Genomic DNA, 13,367 nt, shown 5'->3' on the forward strand with positions numbered 1-13,367 from the left:
CATTCCTGCCCCCGTGGCCCCTCCCTGCCCTCAGTGCTCTCCTTTGGGGAATGGTGTGAAGGCATCGCCTCAGGCAGCCTGACCATCGCCCCCATACGCCCAGCCTCCCGCCAGCACCGGGGCTCCCTGTTTTCAGCCTTAGCTTCTGAAGTTTCTCCACTTATTTAACGTCCTTCTTCTTCCCCCCACCCCCCAGGATAAAGGGCGTCCGTGCTCAGGGCGGGAAATAGGGACCAGGGGGAAACGGAGCCCACGGGCTGCTTCCTTCCAGCCCCTTCTCTGGCCCTTAGACCCGGAGGGCGCTGGCGGGGAGGCACCAGGGCAGGGCGGGCTCGGGCGGAGGGGCGGGGGGGGCTCACCGTGGTGGCGCTCCGGGACCCCGTGTCGCAGAGCGGGGACGCCAGGAGTCCCAGAGACCGCATGGCCTCATAGATGTTGTCACCTGAAGCAGAGGACGAGGGGAGGCACAGCTGACCGATGCCCGAGGCCCCCTCGGCTGCTGCCGGCACCCACTGATTCACTCAGCGGTCAGCTGTGCGAACCCCTCTTCTTGCCCAGCCTTCTGCCAGGGACACAGCAGTGAGGGAGGCAGCCGGGCTCACAGTCCGGTGGGGGGACAGAGCTGCCCCCAGACAGGGGATGACCCCAAGTGGGCAGGGCTGAAGAGGGGGAGCCCAGATGGCTCCTGTAGGGGTGTCTGGAGGGCTTCCTGGAAGAGGGAACATCTGAGCCTGTCAGGGAAGGGAGAGCTGTGCCCAGGCCAGAGGGGCGCATGCAGAGGCCCAGCAGTGAGAGACCCTGCCATGTTTGTTTGTTTTTTTTAATCCTCCTCCTGCCCCGACAGGATATGTTACATTGATTTTATTTTTAATTTTTTAAATTGATTTCAGAGAGGAAGGGAGAGGGAGAGAGAGAAACATCAATGATGAGAGAGAATCGCTGATTGGCTGCCTCCTGCACGCCCCACATTGGGGATTGAGCCCACAGGCGGGCATGTTACATCGATTTTAAAGAGAGGAAGGGAGGAAGAGAGAACCATCCATTGATTGCCTTCCCTACGCATCCTGACCGGGGATTGAACCCAAAACCGAGGTATGCGTCCTGACCGGGAAGCGAACCTGCAGCCTTTGGGTGTATAGGACAACGCTCCAACCAACGGAGCCACCAGACCAGGGCAAGCTGCCATGTTTGAGGAACTATAATAGGTTTGTTCAGTCTGGATGTAGATATTTTTGTTTTGTTTTGCTTGTTTGTTTGAGAATGGGAGTGTACCATGTGAGAGATGAAACCAGGAAAGTCAGGGGGCGGGGGGGGGGGTCGGCTGGGTTTATGGGAGTCCTTGAGAGGCGTTAGGGAGCCCGAACTTCATCCTACGGCACTGGGGAGCCATGGAAGGTCTTTGAGTCGAGTGACAGGGTCAGAGTTTTAGAAGAACTGCCAGGAGTGAAGGCTGGAGGAGGAGGAGGAGGAGGAGGAGCTGGGTGTGGGGGTCTGGGAGATGGAGCCTGAGGTGGGTTGTGGCTGTAGGTGGCTGGGTGAGTGGGGTGCCTGGGGTCAGGGAGTGGCAGACACTGAGCAGAGGAGAAAAACAGGTTTGGGGTGAGTGCTGATGCCCTCAGAATCTGTGGGCTGAGTCTGGGGACCCCAGAGAGGCCCGGGGGGCAAATGTTTAGGAGGCCCCAAGTAGGGGAAGGCCGGGGGGGGGTTGTTGCTGGGGGAGAAGAGGAAGGAGGCAGGAGGTTGCCTGGGTCGCAGGACGGGGCCCCTGGCTTACCAGTGTTGTGATTGGGGCCCAGCTCCGGTTTCCCCGTGGTCGCCATCCTGGGGGCATGGGGAGGGAACCAGCATTAGTACAGCGACGTCCGGGGGTGGAGAGAGGCCCAGGGGAACCGGAAAGCCCACCAGGCCCCAGAGAGCCATGTCCCTGCTTCAGAGTGAGCCAGGACGAGGCCTGTCCCTGCCCACGTCTCTTCGCCCACAATCCCCTGCCACACAGCCCTTCCTCAGTTCCCCCAGTCTCCACCTTATGCCAACGAGCAATGTTCCTCCAAAGTCACCATTTATGCAGACTATTTAAGCAAGTCTGCTCCATCTACCTGCTCATGATTCCCTTAATATTTCTCTTTAGGCGTTCTGTCTCTCTCTCCCCCCTTCTTTCCCTCCCTCCCTCCCCTAAGCTCCAAGAGCCCTTCCTTGGCCTCTGTAATTTGTTTCCTGCGCCCACGCAGCCCAGCTGGCTCACTCTCTCTACCTCGGTGACTTTCTAAATAAACTTTCCCTTGTATTTGAAAAAAAATCCCTTTTTAAATTGGCTCATTTGAATACTCTTATTTAAAAAGTACACTTGGCCTCAATACCACAAATTTGTAAATCCGCTGAATAAGTATTTATGGGCCACCACCCATGAGCTGGGTACTGTTGAAGGCACTGGGGACACAGATCAACAAAGACCCCTAGAGTGGACACACTAGTGGGGAGAGAGAGCTAGAGATAGCATTGATCAGATGATTGATAGATAGATGATAGATAGAGAATTTGAATCAACAATCAGCAGTAGAGAGAAAAGTATTATGAAGGAAAATGCAGATGGAAGGGAGCAGAGGGTGGAGGGGGTGCACGCGTAGTTTCCATAGGGTGTCTGGGAGCCTCCCTGAGAAGGTAGCTTTTGAGCAAAAGCCTGGACCAACCAAGGGGACCAGCTGTGCAGAAATCATGGGCAGAGAGTTCCAGGCAGAGGGAACAGTCTGTACAGAGGCCCGGAGGCAGGAGCAGGAACAGCAAAGGAACAGCAAGGAAAGGAGTGTGGCTGGGAGGAGGGACTGTGGGCGTGGGAAGAGGGGAGTTCCGGGAGGTGAGGTGGGGGTTGGAGATTGATCAGGTCTTAATCCAGGTGAGTGAAGATTATGGCCTTGACTTTGAGGGACCCCAGCTGACTGTTTAAAAAATCTATCTATCTATCTATCTATCTATCTATCTATCTATCTATCTATTTTATTGATTTCAGAGAGGAAGGGAGATAGGGAGATAGAAACATCGATGATGAGAGAGTATCACTGATTGGCTGTCTCCTGCACTGCCCATACTGGGGGAGATCGAGCCTGCAACCTGGCCATGTGCCCTTGGCCGGAATCGAACCTGGGACCCTTTAGTTCACATGCCGACGCTCTATCCACTGAGCCAAATGGCTAGGTCCTGACTGGTTTAACAGGATCTCTCAGGCTGCTGCATGGGGAACAGGCTGTGGGGCCAGGAGTGGAAGGAAGCAGGGAGAGCCGCTAGGAGCTGTTATATTATAAATAAAAAACGCTTGCCAACGAGACATAAGCAGAAAATGACCGGGAAAATAAAAGAAAGCCCAAGGATGGTTTAAATCTGTAGCTCAGCTGGTCGCCGAGGTTCTCTTGGCAAACGCAGGCAGGTGTTAGTTAGAAAGGCGTCCGAGGCCGAGCAGACCCGAGCGGGTTGTGCCCTTGGCACAATTAGAACGATGCGAAGAGAATAGAAAGCGGATTACCCGCCCCCTGAAAACCTCTTTTAAACGTGGAAATATTTCAGACTTAGAGAAAAGTTGCAAAAATGGTACAAAGAACATCTGTTTAATTTTTACTCAGATTGCCCTATTATTTTTACTCCTTTTGCTTTAGCCTCTGTCCTCCCTCCCTCCCTCTCTCTTTCCCCCAGGTATATCCGCCCCACCCCCTTCCCTTAATCATTTGAGGGTAAGTTGCCTGCATCATGGCCCTTTACCCTTAAGTACTTCCATGTATTTAGATATTTCCATGGTTTTGTGTTTTTAATGCCATGGCCCAGAATGCCATCTTAAGTTGCCTAAAGGTTAGCCAGTGCTTTGAGAATCTTTGAGATTCTTTGAGAGTCACTGGATGTAGTGGGGGGAAAGCTGGTCTGAGGGTCTGGGGCTTACAAATCACTCAGGCCCGGGTTCCAATCCTAAAAAACGACTGGCATGCACAGGCCAGTTCCATGCCATTTGGCAAATGACTTCATGTCTCTAAGCCTTAGTTTCCTCTAGAGATTATGGCAAACTATGGCCTGAGGGGCAAATCCGCTCCACCACCTCTTTTGGTTCCTCTTGTGAGCTAAGAAGGAGTCGAGCAGGAATATAGCCTAATTACCTTTTTCCTGAAAAAAAAAAAGAGGTAAGAGAAGGGAGCAGACATTACTAATCAATCCCAGCATCCTTCCCCACTAAACTTAGATGCGCCTCCAACCCCTTTCCACCAAGCTCTCTAGTACCTAGAACAGTGCCTGGCACATAGTAGGCCCTCAACAAATAGGTGATGACTGCTTTACTGACCAGAACTGGAAAGTAAGACAGGCTAGTAAGCCAGGACAAGCAGAATCGGGAAACTAAGACAGACAGTTAACCAGCAGTTTGCATCCATCCAGTAAATCCTGTCTTCCCTAAACCAGGCACACGTGGCACATTGCAGACGGATCATGAGAATTCTCGCTTCATATTACACAGCGTTTTACAAAGTATCGTACTTTAAAAGATATTATGCTTGTAAGAACATGTAATAAATAACTTCAAAATGGAATGCATATTTAATTTTAAAGGGTGTCTTTAACATTTATGTAAAACGTTTTTTCTACTAGTCCAATAGAAACTTAGCTGACTACTGGGTAAAGCTAGCAATAAAACTACTGGTCTGCAATGCTGAGCAAACTGACAGCAATTTACAGCGGATACAGGTCATCTCCCGACAGGTAACATCTAGGCCTCAGCTGTATTTCAGCTCCAGACCCAGAAAAGCAGCGAAATCAGGTGGGCCACACCAGGACCAGCTGCCATGACGGACTGCCCCGCCCTGACACTGACCAGTCCGTGGAGATCAGGACCCTGGAGGAGCAGACCTGGAAATGTGATGAATAGTCTGCTGAGACCCTCCCTGAGACTCCCCTGAAACTCCTGCTGCCTGAGAGAAATAAAGGCCTCAGGACAAAGGACCCAGCACAGTCTCCATCACAGTTAACCAGCAGTTTGCATCCATCCAGTAAATCCTGTCTTCCCTAAACCAGGCACACGTGGCACATTGCAGACGGATCATGAGAATTCTCGCTTCATATTACACAGCGTTTTACAAAGTATCGTACTTTAAAAGATATTATCTTATTAGAACATGTCATAAATAAACTCAAAATGCAATGGGTATTTCATTTTAAAGCGCGCCTTTAACATGTAGGTAAAACTTTTTTTGTACTTGTTCAATAGAAACTTATGTGGCCAGGGGGTAAAGCTGGCAATAAAACGACTGGTCCGCAATTAAGGGGGGTAAACGGCTTGCACTGCTCCTCCCCAGCCAGAGGGTAGCTTCACTCCCCTGCTCAGGGAGACAGATGCTGAGCAAACTGACAGCAATTTACAGCGGATACAGGTCACCTCCCTAAAGGTAACATCTAGACCTCAGCTGTATTTCAGCCCCAGACCCAGAAAAGCAGGGAAACCAGGTGGGCCACACCGGGACCAGCTGCCATGACGGACTGCCCCGCCCGGACACTGCCCAGTCCGTGGAGACCAGGACCCTGGAGGAGCAGACCTGGAAACGTGATGAATAGTCTGCTGAGACCCTCCCCGAGACTCCCCTGAAACTCCTGCTGCCCGCGAGAAATAAAAGCCTCAGGACAAAGGACCCAGCACAGTCTCCATCCCAGGAGCATGCCGGTGGCGCCTGCTTCTTCCCCCGCAGGCCTGCATCCCCTAAACCCTAAGGAACCCCATGAGACTTGCAACCAGGGCAGCAATAGGCCGCAGCAGCTCATCCCAGACACCCCCCTGAACCTGTCCCAAGGCCCCCAGCAGCCCAGCAGGCTCACTCCCCAGCCCTTTCCCGTCACTGTCCCCCGCGTTAATAAATGTCCTCTAAGAGGTCGTTTCAAAGAGAGCTCATGGGACCAAAACCAGGAGCTCTTCGCCCGGGACCGAAGATCCAAGTTCTCCACAGGATGCAACAGACACTCCACAGTGCTGTGTGTTCCCGAGGAGATGGAAGGTTTAGCTACTCATTTCAATGACGAGTGATGCGGCCAAGTAAATAAATGTTTTTCGAGTTTAAAAAATAAAATTCACCCGGACTCGTGCTGTGAAACTTCTGCAGGGAGTCGAGCCCCCACACACTCCGGGTGGCCCTAGACCAGTGGTTCTCACGTCGGCTGCACATGAGAATCACCTGGGAATCCTTTTAAAATCCTGATTTCTGGGCCTCATCCTCCGGAAATTCTGTTTCTTTGTTACTAATGTTGTGGCCCCACCCCACGACAAAGAAACAGAATTTCCGGAGGATGAGGCCCAGAAATCAGGATTTTAAAAAGATTCCTAGGTGATAGGCCCCCTGCCCAGGGACAAAAGCTGTGTTCACCTAAAAATTAAAGGTCCAACCGAGAGGCAACAAGCTTTTATCTGAGGCCAAATTGCCCGGCGATGAGCTTTTATCTGAGATAAAAAAAGAAGAGCGGCCGAAACCGGTTTGGCTCAGTGGATAGAGCGTCGGCCTGCGGACTGAAGGGTCCCAGGTTCGATTCCGGTCAAGGGCATGTACCTGGGTTGCGGGCACATCCTCAGTAGGGGGTGTGCAGGAGGCAGCTGGTCGATGTTTCTCTCCCATCGATGTTTCTAACTCTCTATCTCTCTCCCTTCCTCTCTGTAAAAAATCAATAAAATATATTTTTAAAAAATCAATAAAATATGTTTAAAAAAGAAAAAAAAGAAGAGCAATTCAGGAAACAACTGGCTCAGGCAGAAGTCCACATCGTGTCCCGATTAGGAGGCGGGTCTTGAGAAAGGGCAGGGATACAGCGACCCCCATGGAAGGGGGCATTTCTGTGGGTGCAGAGACGGGAGCACAGGGATTTTCATTCTAAAAACTGCCTTAGGCGGCCAGCCTAGTCGCGCCATCAGCCCGTCGTCATAGTTATAATACTGCCTCCTTGTTATTCTGCAAACAGCACTTTGGATACGGTGCGGCTTTGATCCCAGCCCAGAGGTCACCTTGCGCTTTTCACATCCAAAGCTTTGAGGGAGGAAATGTTCCAGGCGCCTTTTTCGCCCAGCGCCCTCCCCGCTGCCCTCTGACGGCTGTCAGTCTGTCCTCTGTATCTATGAACCTGTTTCTATTTTGTTTGTTGCTCTGGCTACATTTTAAGGTGGTTCTGCTTATATTATTATTATTATTTATTTTATTTTTTAAAAAATAGATTTTGTTATTGATTTCAGAGAGGAAGGGAGAGAGAGAGATAGAAACATCAAGGATGAGAGAGAATCATTGATTGGCTGCCTCCTGCACGCCCCCTACTGGGGGGGATCGAGCCCACACCCTGGGCATGTGCCCTTGGCTGGAATCAAGCTTGGGACTCTTCAGTCCCTAGACCGATGCTCTATCCACTGAGCCAAACCGACTAGGGCCAAACCCACAAACTTTTGGTGTGCAGGACAACACTCCAACCAACTAAGCCATCCTGCCAGGGCAATGGAATTGAATTTTAATGGAAATAAATCCAAATCTCTTTCTGTCTAGTTACAAAAAAAAAAAAGTTTCCTGACCCTGTGACATGTTTTAGGATGTTTAGAATGAGAAGAGTGTGGTTTTGGGGGTTACGTGGTCTGGATTCTTGGCCCTGGTCTGTTCTCCCGGCCCCCCCTGCCCATGCAGAGGTAGGCAACATCTGGTGGCTTTGCCTGCCCACCACCCACTCCACTTCTTTGGCCATAGCTTCTGGCTCTCCTTTGGGGAACCCCTCCCCACTCTCAGTCCGTTTGATCATGTGAAGCTGGGTCTATTTCCAGCTCCAGGGCTGCACGAAGAGCCCACGTTCGGCCCATTGGAGCATCCCAGCACCCGGCCACGGTGCCTGGTCCGTGCAAGGACCTGTGATTGAAAGCAGCCCCCTGGCTTCGTTGGAACGACCAGGAACAAGGTTCGGTCCTTCCCCTGCAGCAGTGGAGCTGGTGGCGTATAAACCTGGAGCCACCAGGGGCTTTTTGTCACACGGCAAGGTCAGAGCCTGCCTGGGAATAAAGCACCATAGAGGGAAGCAGAGGTGAGAGATGCATGGAGGAGTTTCCTGACAAAATTGAATCCCTGGATCCAGCCACACCTGAAGCTCATGCAGGACCAAAACACTCTCTAATTCTCCGTAAGCCAGTTGAAGCGGCCGGTTTTAGTCCCTGGCAAAGCAGAATCCTGTCTCAGACAGGACAGAAAGATTCTGTCTCCTCAGGAGTCCCAAGATGGGATGAGACTGTGAATGAGCCAGATGATGTGGCCAGTGGAAGAATCAATGAATGGGAGGGATTGAGAGGGGGCTGGGGAGGAGACAGAAGGGACGCAGCGTGGCCTGGGGCCCCGTACCTGTGCCTCTGGCCCCTCCAGCCTCTTGTCACCAGGAGGTAGGCAATGCTGCCGACGAGGAGGGATGCGGCGGCAAGAGATCCGATGAGGATGGCGGCCACGATCCCGGTGCTCACGGGCAGGGGTGTAACGGGCAGCTCCGTAAAATTTTCTGAGGAGAATGAGAGGTCATAGAGCACTGATGTGTCACTGCCACTTCCCGCCCCAGAGCTCTCTCCTGCTTTTCAGACCTGAGTTGGTTCCACTGCACATGAAACCCAGCACATCACCCGGCCGGAGTGGCTCCGAAAGGCTGTGGGTTCGATTCCCCGTCAGGGCACGGATGGAAGGCAACCGATTAGTGTTTCTCTCTCACATCCATGTTTCTCTCTTTGGGGGACTACCGGGCACTCGACTTGAAGGGTTCTCGACATCAGCATGCCAGATTTGGGACAGAGCCTACCTGACCTCCAACCCCCACCATGAGGACCCCCAGCCTGTAATCTCAAGTTGGACACTTATGTCCCAGCCCTTGTTAGCAGCTGAGTTCATAGATTATGAGATCAGAATACTGGGTTCTAGTCCCTGCCTCCTACTTGCTATGTTGAACGTGGGCAGATTGCTCAACCTTTCTGAGCCTCAGTTTTCCCATCTGAGAAATGGGGATAATAATACCTACCTTATAGGGTTGTTGTGAAGATTGAATGAGGTTTCTCTCTCTCACACACACACACACCTCTCAGTTCTCCAACAAAGTAGAGTCTATGCCAGCGGTTCTCAGCCTTGGCTGCACATGAGAATCACCCTTGAGTGTGGCTCTTCCTAAGCCTTAGGAGGACTCTAATGAAGTTAATAACAATGTACCTACCTATATAGTTTAAGTTGAAAAAATTTGGCTCTCAAAAGAAATTTCAGTCGTTGTACTGTTGATATTTGGCTCTGTTGACTAATGAGTTTGCCGACCACTGGTGTATGCCATTGTAGAGATGAGGCACAGAGAGGTGAACTGACCTCCCTGAGGGCTCACGGTAAGTGACCACACCTGGGCCACCTGAACTAATAACCGCTCTGTGTGGCTTCTAAAGTATGACTGAGTCCCAAGAGCCCTTGAATGGTGGGAATGAGCTATTTCAGGCTCTGAGCAGGTAAAGACTGTTATTTCCAAATGGACTAGAGCAGCGGTTCTCAACCTGTGGGTCTCGACCCCTTTGGCGGTCAAAAGACCTTTTCAAGGGGTCGCCTAAGACCATCCTGCATATCAGATATTTACATGATGATTCATAACAGTAGCAACATTACAGTTATGAAGTAGCAACGAAAATAATTTTATGGTTGGGTCACAACATGAGGAACTGTATTTAAAGGGCCAGAAGGTTGAGAACCACTGGACAAGAGCCTATATCTATATCTATTCAAATTAATAAATGTTTGAGAGTTCTACCCATCTCCCTAAAAGTTTATCTGTTCAAAGTGCTCAAAACCCATTTTAAACTTTAGTCTTGTCACTGCGTGGAAGGGGATAGCCTGTGTCCAGACTTGTCTGGTATCTGGGCTTATTCAGTAGTAGTCTCCATTCCCAGGGAATTGGCTAAGTTAGACCCATTTTGCAGATGTACAAACCAAGGCCCAGGGGGTCACTTTGAGCAGAGGATAGAAAGCTGTCCCTTTTCCAGAAACTGCACCAGCAAGTTTTGCACTTCTAGCTTATCCAATCCCCACAACAGCAGGTAAAATTCAGTGGCTTCCCTGCGTGACTCAGGAGGTGGGGCAAGGCTGAGGCTGCGTTCTGGCTCAGGGAACCTCCCAGCACCTGTCCTTCGCCCCCTCACTAATTGCCCAATCTTCCCACAATATCCAGAGCCCCCTCGGCCAGGACCTGCTTGCTCTGCCAGCTGCTGCCCAGTCCACCAACCCACTCTCATCACCCCAGACTCCCTGCCTCATTCTCTTGGTTGTCCAGCCTTTGCCCATGCTGTTCCCTCTGCCTGGCATGCTCTTCCCCACGTGCTGTAACTCCTCATTTTCCCATTCGCAGCTCTTCTGGAAGCTTTCTCGGATAACCCAGGCCAAGGAGACTCCTGATACCTTCTCTTCATAGCTTACTCAGTTATGCAATTAGTGTCTTTTTAAACTATACATATTTTTATTGATTTCAGGGAGGAAGGGAGAGAGATAGAGAGATAGAAACATCAATGATGAGAGAAAATCATTGGTTGGCTGCCTCCTGCACGTCCCCCACTGGGGGTGATTGAGCCTGCAACCCAGACATGTGCCCCTGGCTGGACTCGAACCTGGGACCCTTTAGTCCACAGGCTGATGCTCTATCCACTGAGCCAAACTGGCTAGGGCACAATTAGTGTCTTCATGTTGGTAGAATGGGCATGTGGGTGTCTCCCCAGCACCTCTACCATGCCACCATTGTGGACAGGAGAATAGCAAGGTCATATCACAGAAGAGCCTATCGCTGCAATCAACTTTGGGAAAAATGGGCTTTTTCAGAGGGATTGACCCCAATCCCAGTTCTGCCTCGGGCCTCATTAACATATTCCAATCAGTATAGACCCACCCCTTGTCACAGTTGGTTGGATCAGGATGGGCAGCAATCCAGATGGAAGCCAATCAGAACCCTTCACTCACTCGGCCTGAGTGATTAGTTCAGGCGGATCCCCCAGAGTGAGGGGAAGGGCTGTGGTTGGAGTCTGGGAACCAGACATCCCTTCTTCCCAGCGTCCTGGAGTTGTGAGGCCTGTGAACACAGGTCATTTTGCCACCAGGAAGGCATCCATGCCCCCTCCTTCCTTGGGAAGAGAACCTTGAGTTTCCGCTGGGCAGAAGCCTGCCGCAAATAAAGACATTTTCCAGCCTCGTGCGTGAATAGCTTATGCCTTAAAGCACCGTGTTGAGCAAACAAAACGCGACATAGAAACTCCGGGCAATTTCACAACCAGATTTCTGTGTCTACAATTGCCCACGTTATAAGGACATGGGTCCTACTGGGTCGGAGCCCACCCTACTGACCTCATATCACTTGGGCACCTCTCTGAAGACCCTATTTCCAAAGACGGCCGGCCCCATTCTGAGGACTGCGGGTTGGGACAGCGTATCTTCCTGATGGAATTATGGGACCTAATTCCATACACAACACCGCCCGCCTGGCTGGCAGGCACCTGCAGAGCCCTTGAGCTGCTCTGGATTCTCCATCTGTCCCTTTGCTGCTTCCATCAGCCAGAAGCAGTTTCCGCCGCTGCAGCAAAAACCCTGCCCGGTTCGCACGATGAAGCGTCCTTTTTAGAACTCGCTGCATTTCCTGCCTTTTATTATAGACACTGAGCCAGCAGACAGGGAGCCTGTGAATGACTGTATTTTCCAGAGTTGATTGCGACCGGACGCGCTTCTGCGATGCGGCCTTGCTCTCCTCTCCAGCGGGAGGCGCTGACACCCCGGCCTGGAGTCGGGGCCAGCCTCGGTGACTCCCTTGTAATCCAAAGGATGAACGCAGCGGAGCCCTGGCCGGCCGGCTGGCGCGGTTGGTTGGAGCAGCGTCCTGTACCCCCCCTTCTACCCCTCCACCCCCCTCAAAAAGGTTGCGGCTCCAATTCCCGGTCAGGGCACATACCTAGGTTGTGGATTCGGTCCCCCGCTGGGGTGTGTATAGGAGGCAACCCATTGATGTTTCTCTCTCTCTCTCTCTCTCTCTCTCTCTCTCCCCACCTGATTCTCTAAAATCAATAAACATGTCTTCAAGTGAGGATTAAAAAAAAAAGAATGCCGTGTAGGTGACTTCCAAGGCGAGGTCCCGAGAGGCCCCCCCATTTCTGCCGTGGCCTTTTGGAACACTGACTCTCCACGTGCTCTCTCTCCCTCAGGGCCCGCGGCCACACTGTGTTTTCAGGCCGCCCTGGGCCTGCGAATCCTTCGCCTCGACTCCTTCCAGAGACGCCCCTTCTTAGCTTCCTGTTCAACCTCCCACGGTCACGTGACCCAGGCTCTGATGCACCCCGTGAGACTAGGCTCCAGAAGCTAGAGACCTCGGCAGGGCCCCGGACCAGGCCTTTGAGGCGGAGGACGAGGTGGACGTGCCCACGGACGTGTAAACGCCACCAGGGCAGAGATCTCCGTCCTGTTCCTTCCGTGAACTCGGTGCCTCTCACACAGCAGGTGGGCAATGGATGTTTGTTGAATGAATGAATGAATGAACGAACGAACCAACAAATGCAGCTTTCCAGTGCCCCGCAGGCAGGCAGGCAGGCAGGCACAGTTTAGCTGAGGAATTTCTGGTTCCTGGTTCCCAGCCTGGAGGTCCCGTGAGCACCCAGGACTCTATGAAGCCCCTTCCTTCCTTCCTTCCTTCCGGTCTTTTGTTCTTTCTTTATTTTAGTCAATCCTCATCCAAGGATATTCTTCCATTGGTATTTAGGAAGAGTAGAAGAGAGAGGGAAACACAGAGAAACACATCGATTGGTTGCACGAGCCCCAACCAAGGCCCAGACTAGGGAGAAGCCTGCAACCAAGGTACATGCCTTTGACCAGAATAGAACCCGGGACCCTTTGGTCCGCAGGCCGACGCTCTATCCACTGAGCCAAACCGGCCAGGGCATATTAAGCCCCTTTCTGCACAGGCCCGCTGCAGGGGCTTCCCTTAGAGCCCAATCCTTGCATGATTAGGAGAGATAAAGCCTGCAGGTTACCCGGAATGCAGGGAGTGCACCCTGCCCTCTCCATCCCCCACCAGGGAGGGGCTGAACTTGGGGCCACAACGGCCCTCAAAAATAAATGCCCCGGTTGCCAAGGTGACTGTCCCAGCTCTGTCCCTAATTCCCATGAATTCAGCCTCTGCCTTTTGCTTTGCTCTTCCTTTTCCATTGAGCCGCACCTCTCTGCTTCCCCACCCCCTATGCTCAGTCAAGGCAGGTCCTGCCAGGCCCTGTTACTTCCTGTTCTCCACGGGAGCCCTCTCTCCCCGGGACCCCTCTCTCCATGGGACCCTTCTCTCCATGGGACCCCTCTCTCCACGGGACCCCT

General features: G+C 52.1%; 1 protein-coding gene across 1 annotated transcript in view; it reads right to left on the reverse strand.

Annotated features, from left to right (window-relative positions):
• Positions 1-13,367, reverse strand: part of CEACAM19 (carcinoembryonic antigen related cell adhesion molecule 19) — a 35,104-nt gene that overhangs the window by 1,198 nt on the left and 20,539 nt on the right. Inside the window, exons 4-6 of the mRNA XM_015561208.1 lie at positions 8,367-8,517; positions 1,775-1,821; positions 360-442 (exon numbers count right to left, since the gene is read on the reverse strand). Of these exons, the coding sequence (XP_015416694.1) occupies positions 360-442; positions 1,775-1,821; positions 8,367-8,517 (281 nt within the window). The remainder of the gene's footprint in view (positions 1-359; positions 443-1,774; positions 1,822-8,366; positions 8,518-13,367) is intronic.

The sequence above is a fragment of the Myotis davidii genome, unplaced genomic scaffold, assembly GCF_000327345.1.
Source record: "Myotis davidii unplaced genomic scaffold, ASM32734v1 scaffold796, whole genome shotgun sequence".
Lineage (NCBI taxonomy): Eukaryota > Metazoa > Chordata > Mammalia > Chiroptera > Vespertilionidae > Myotis > Myotis davidii.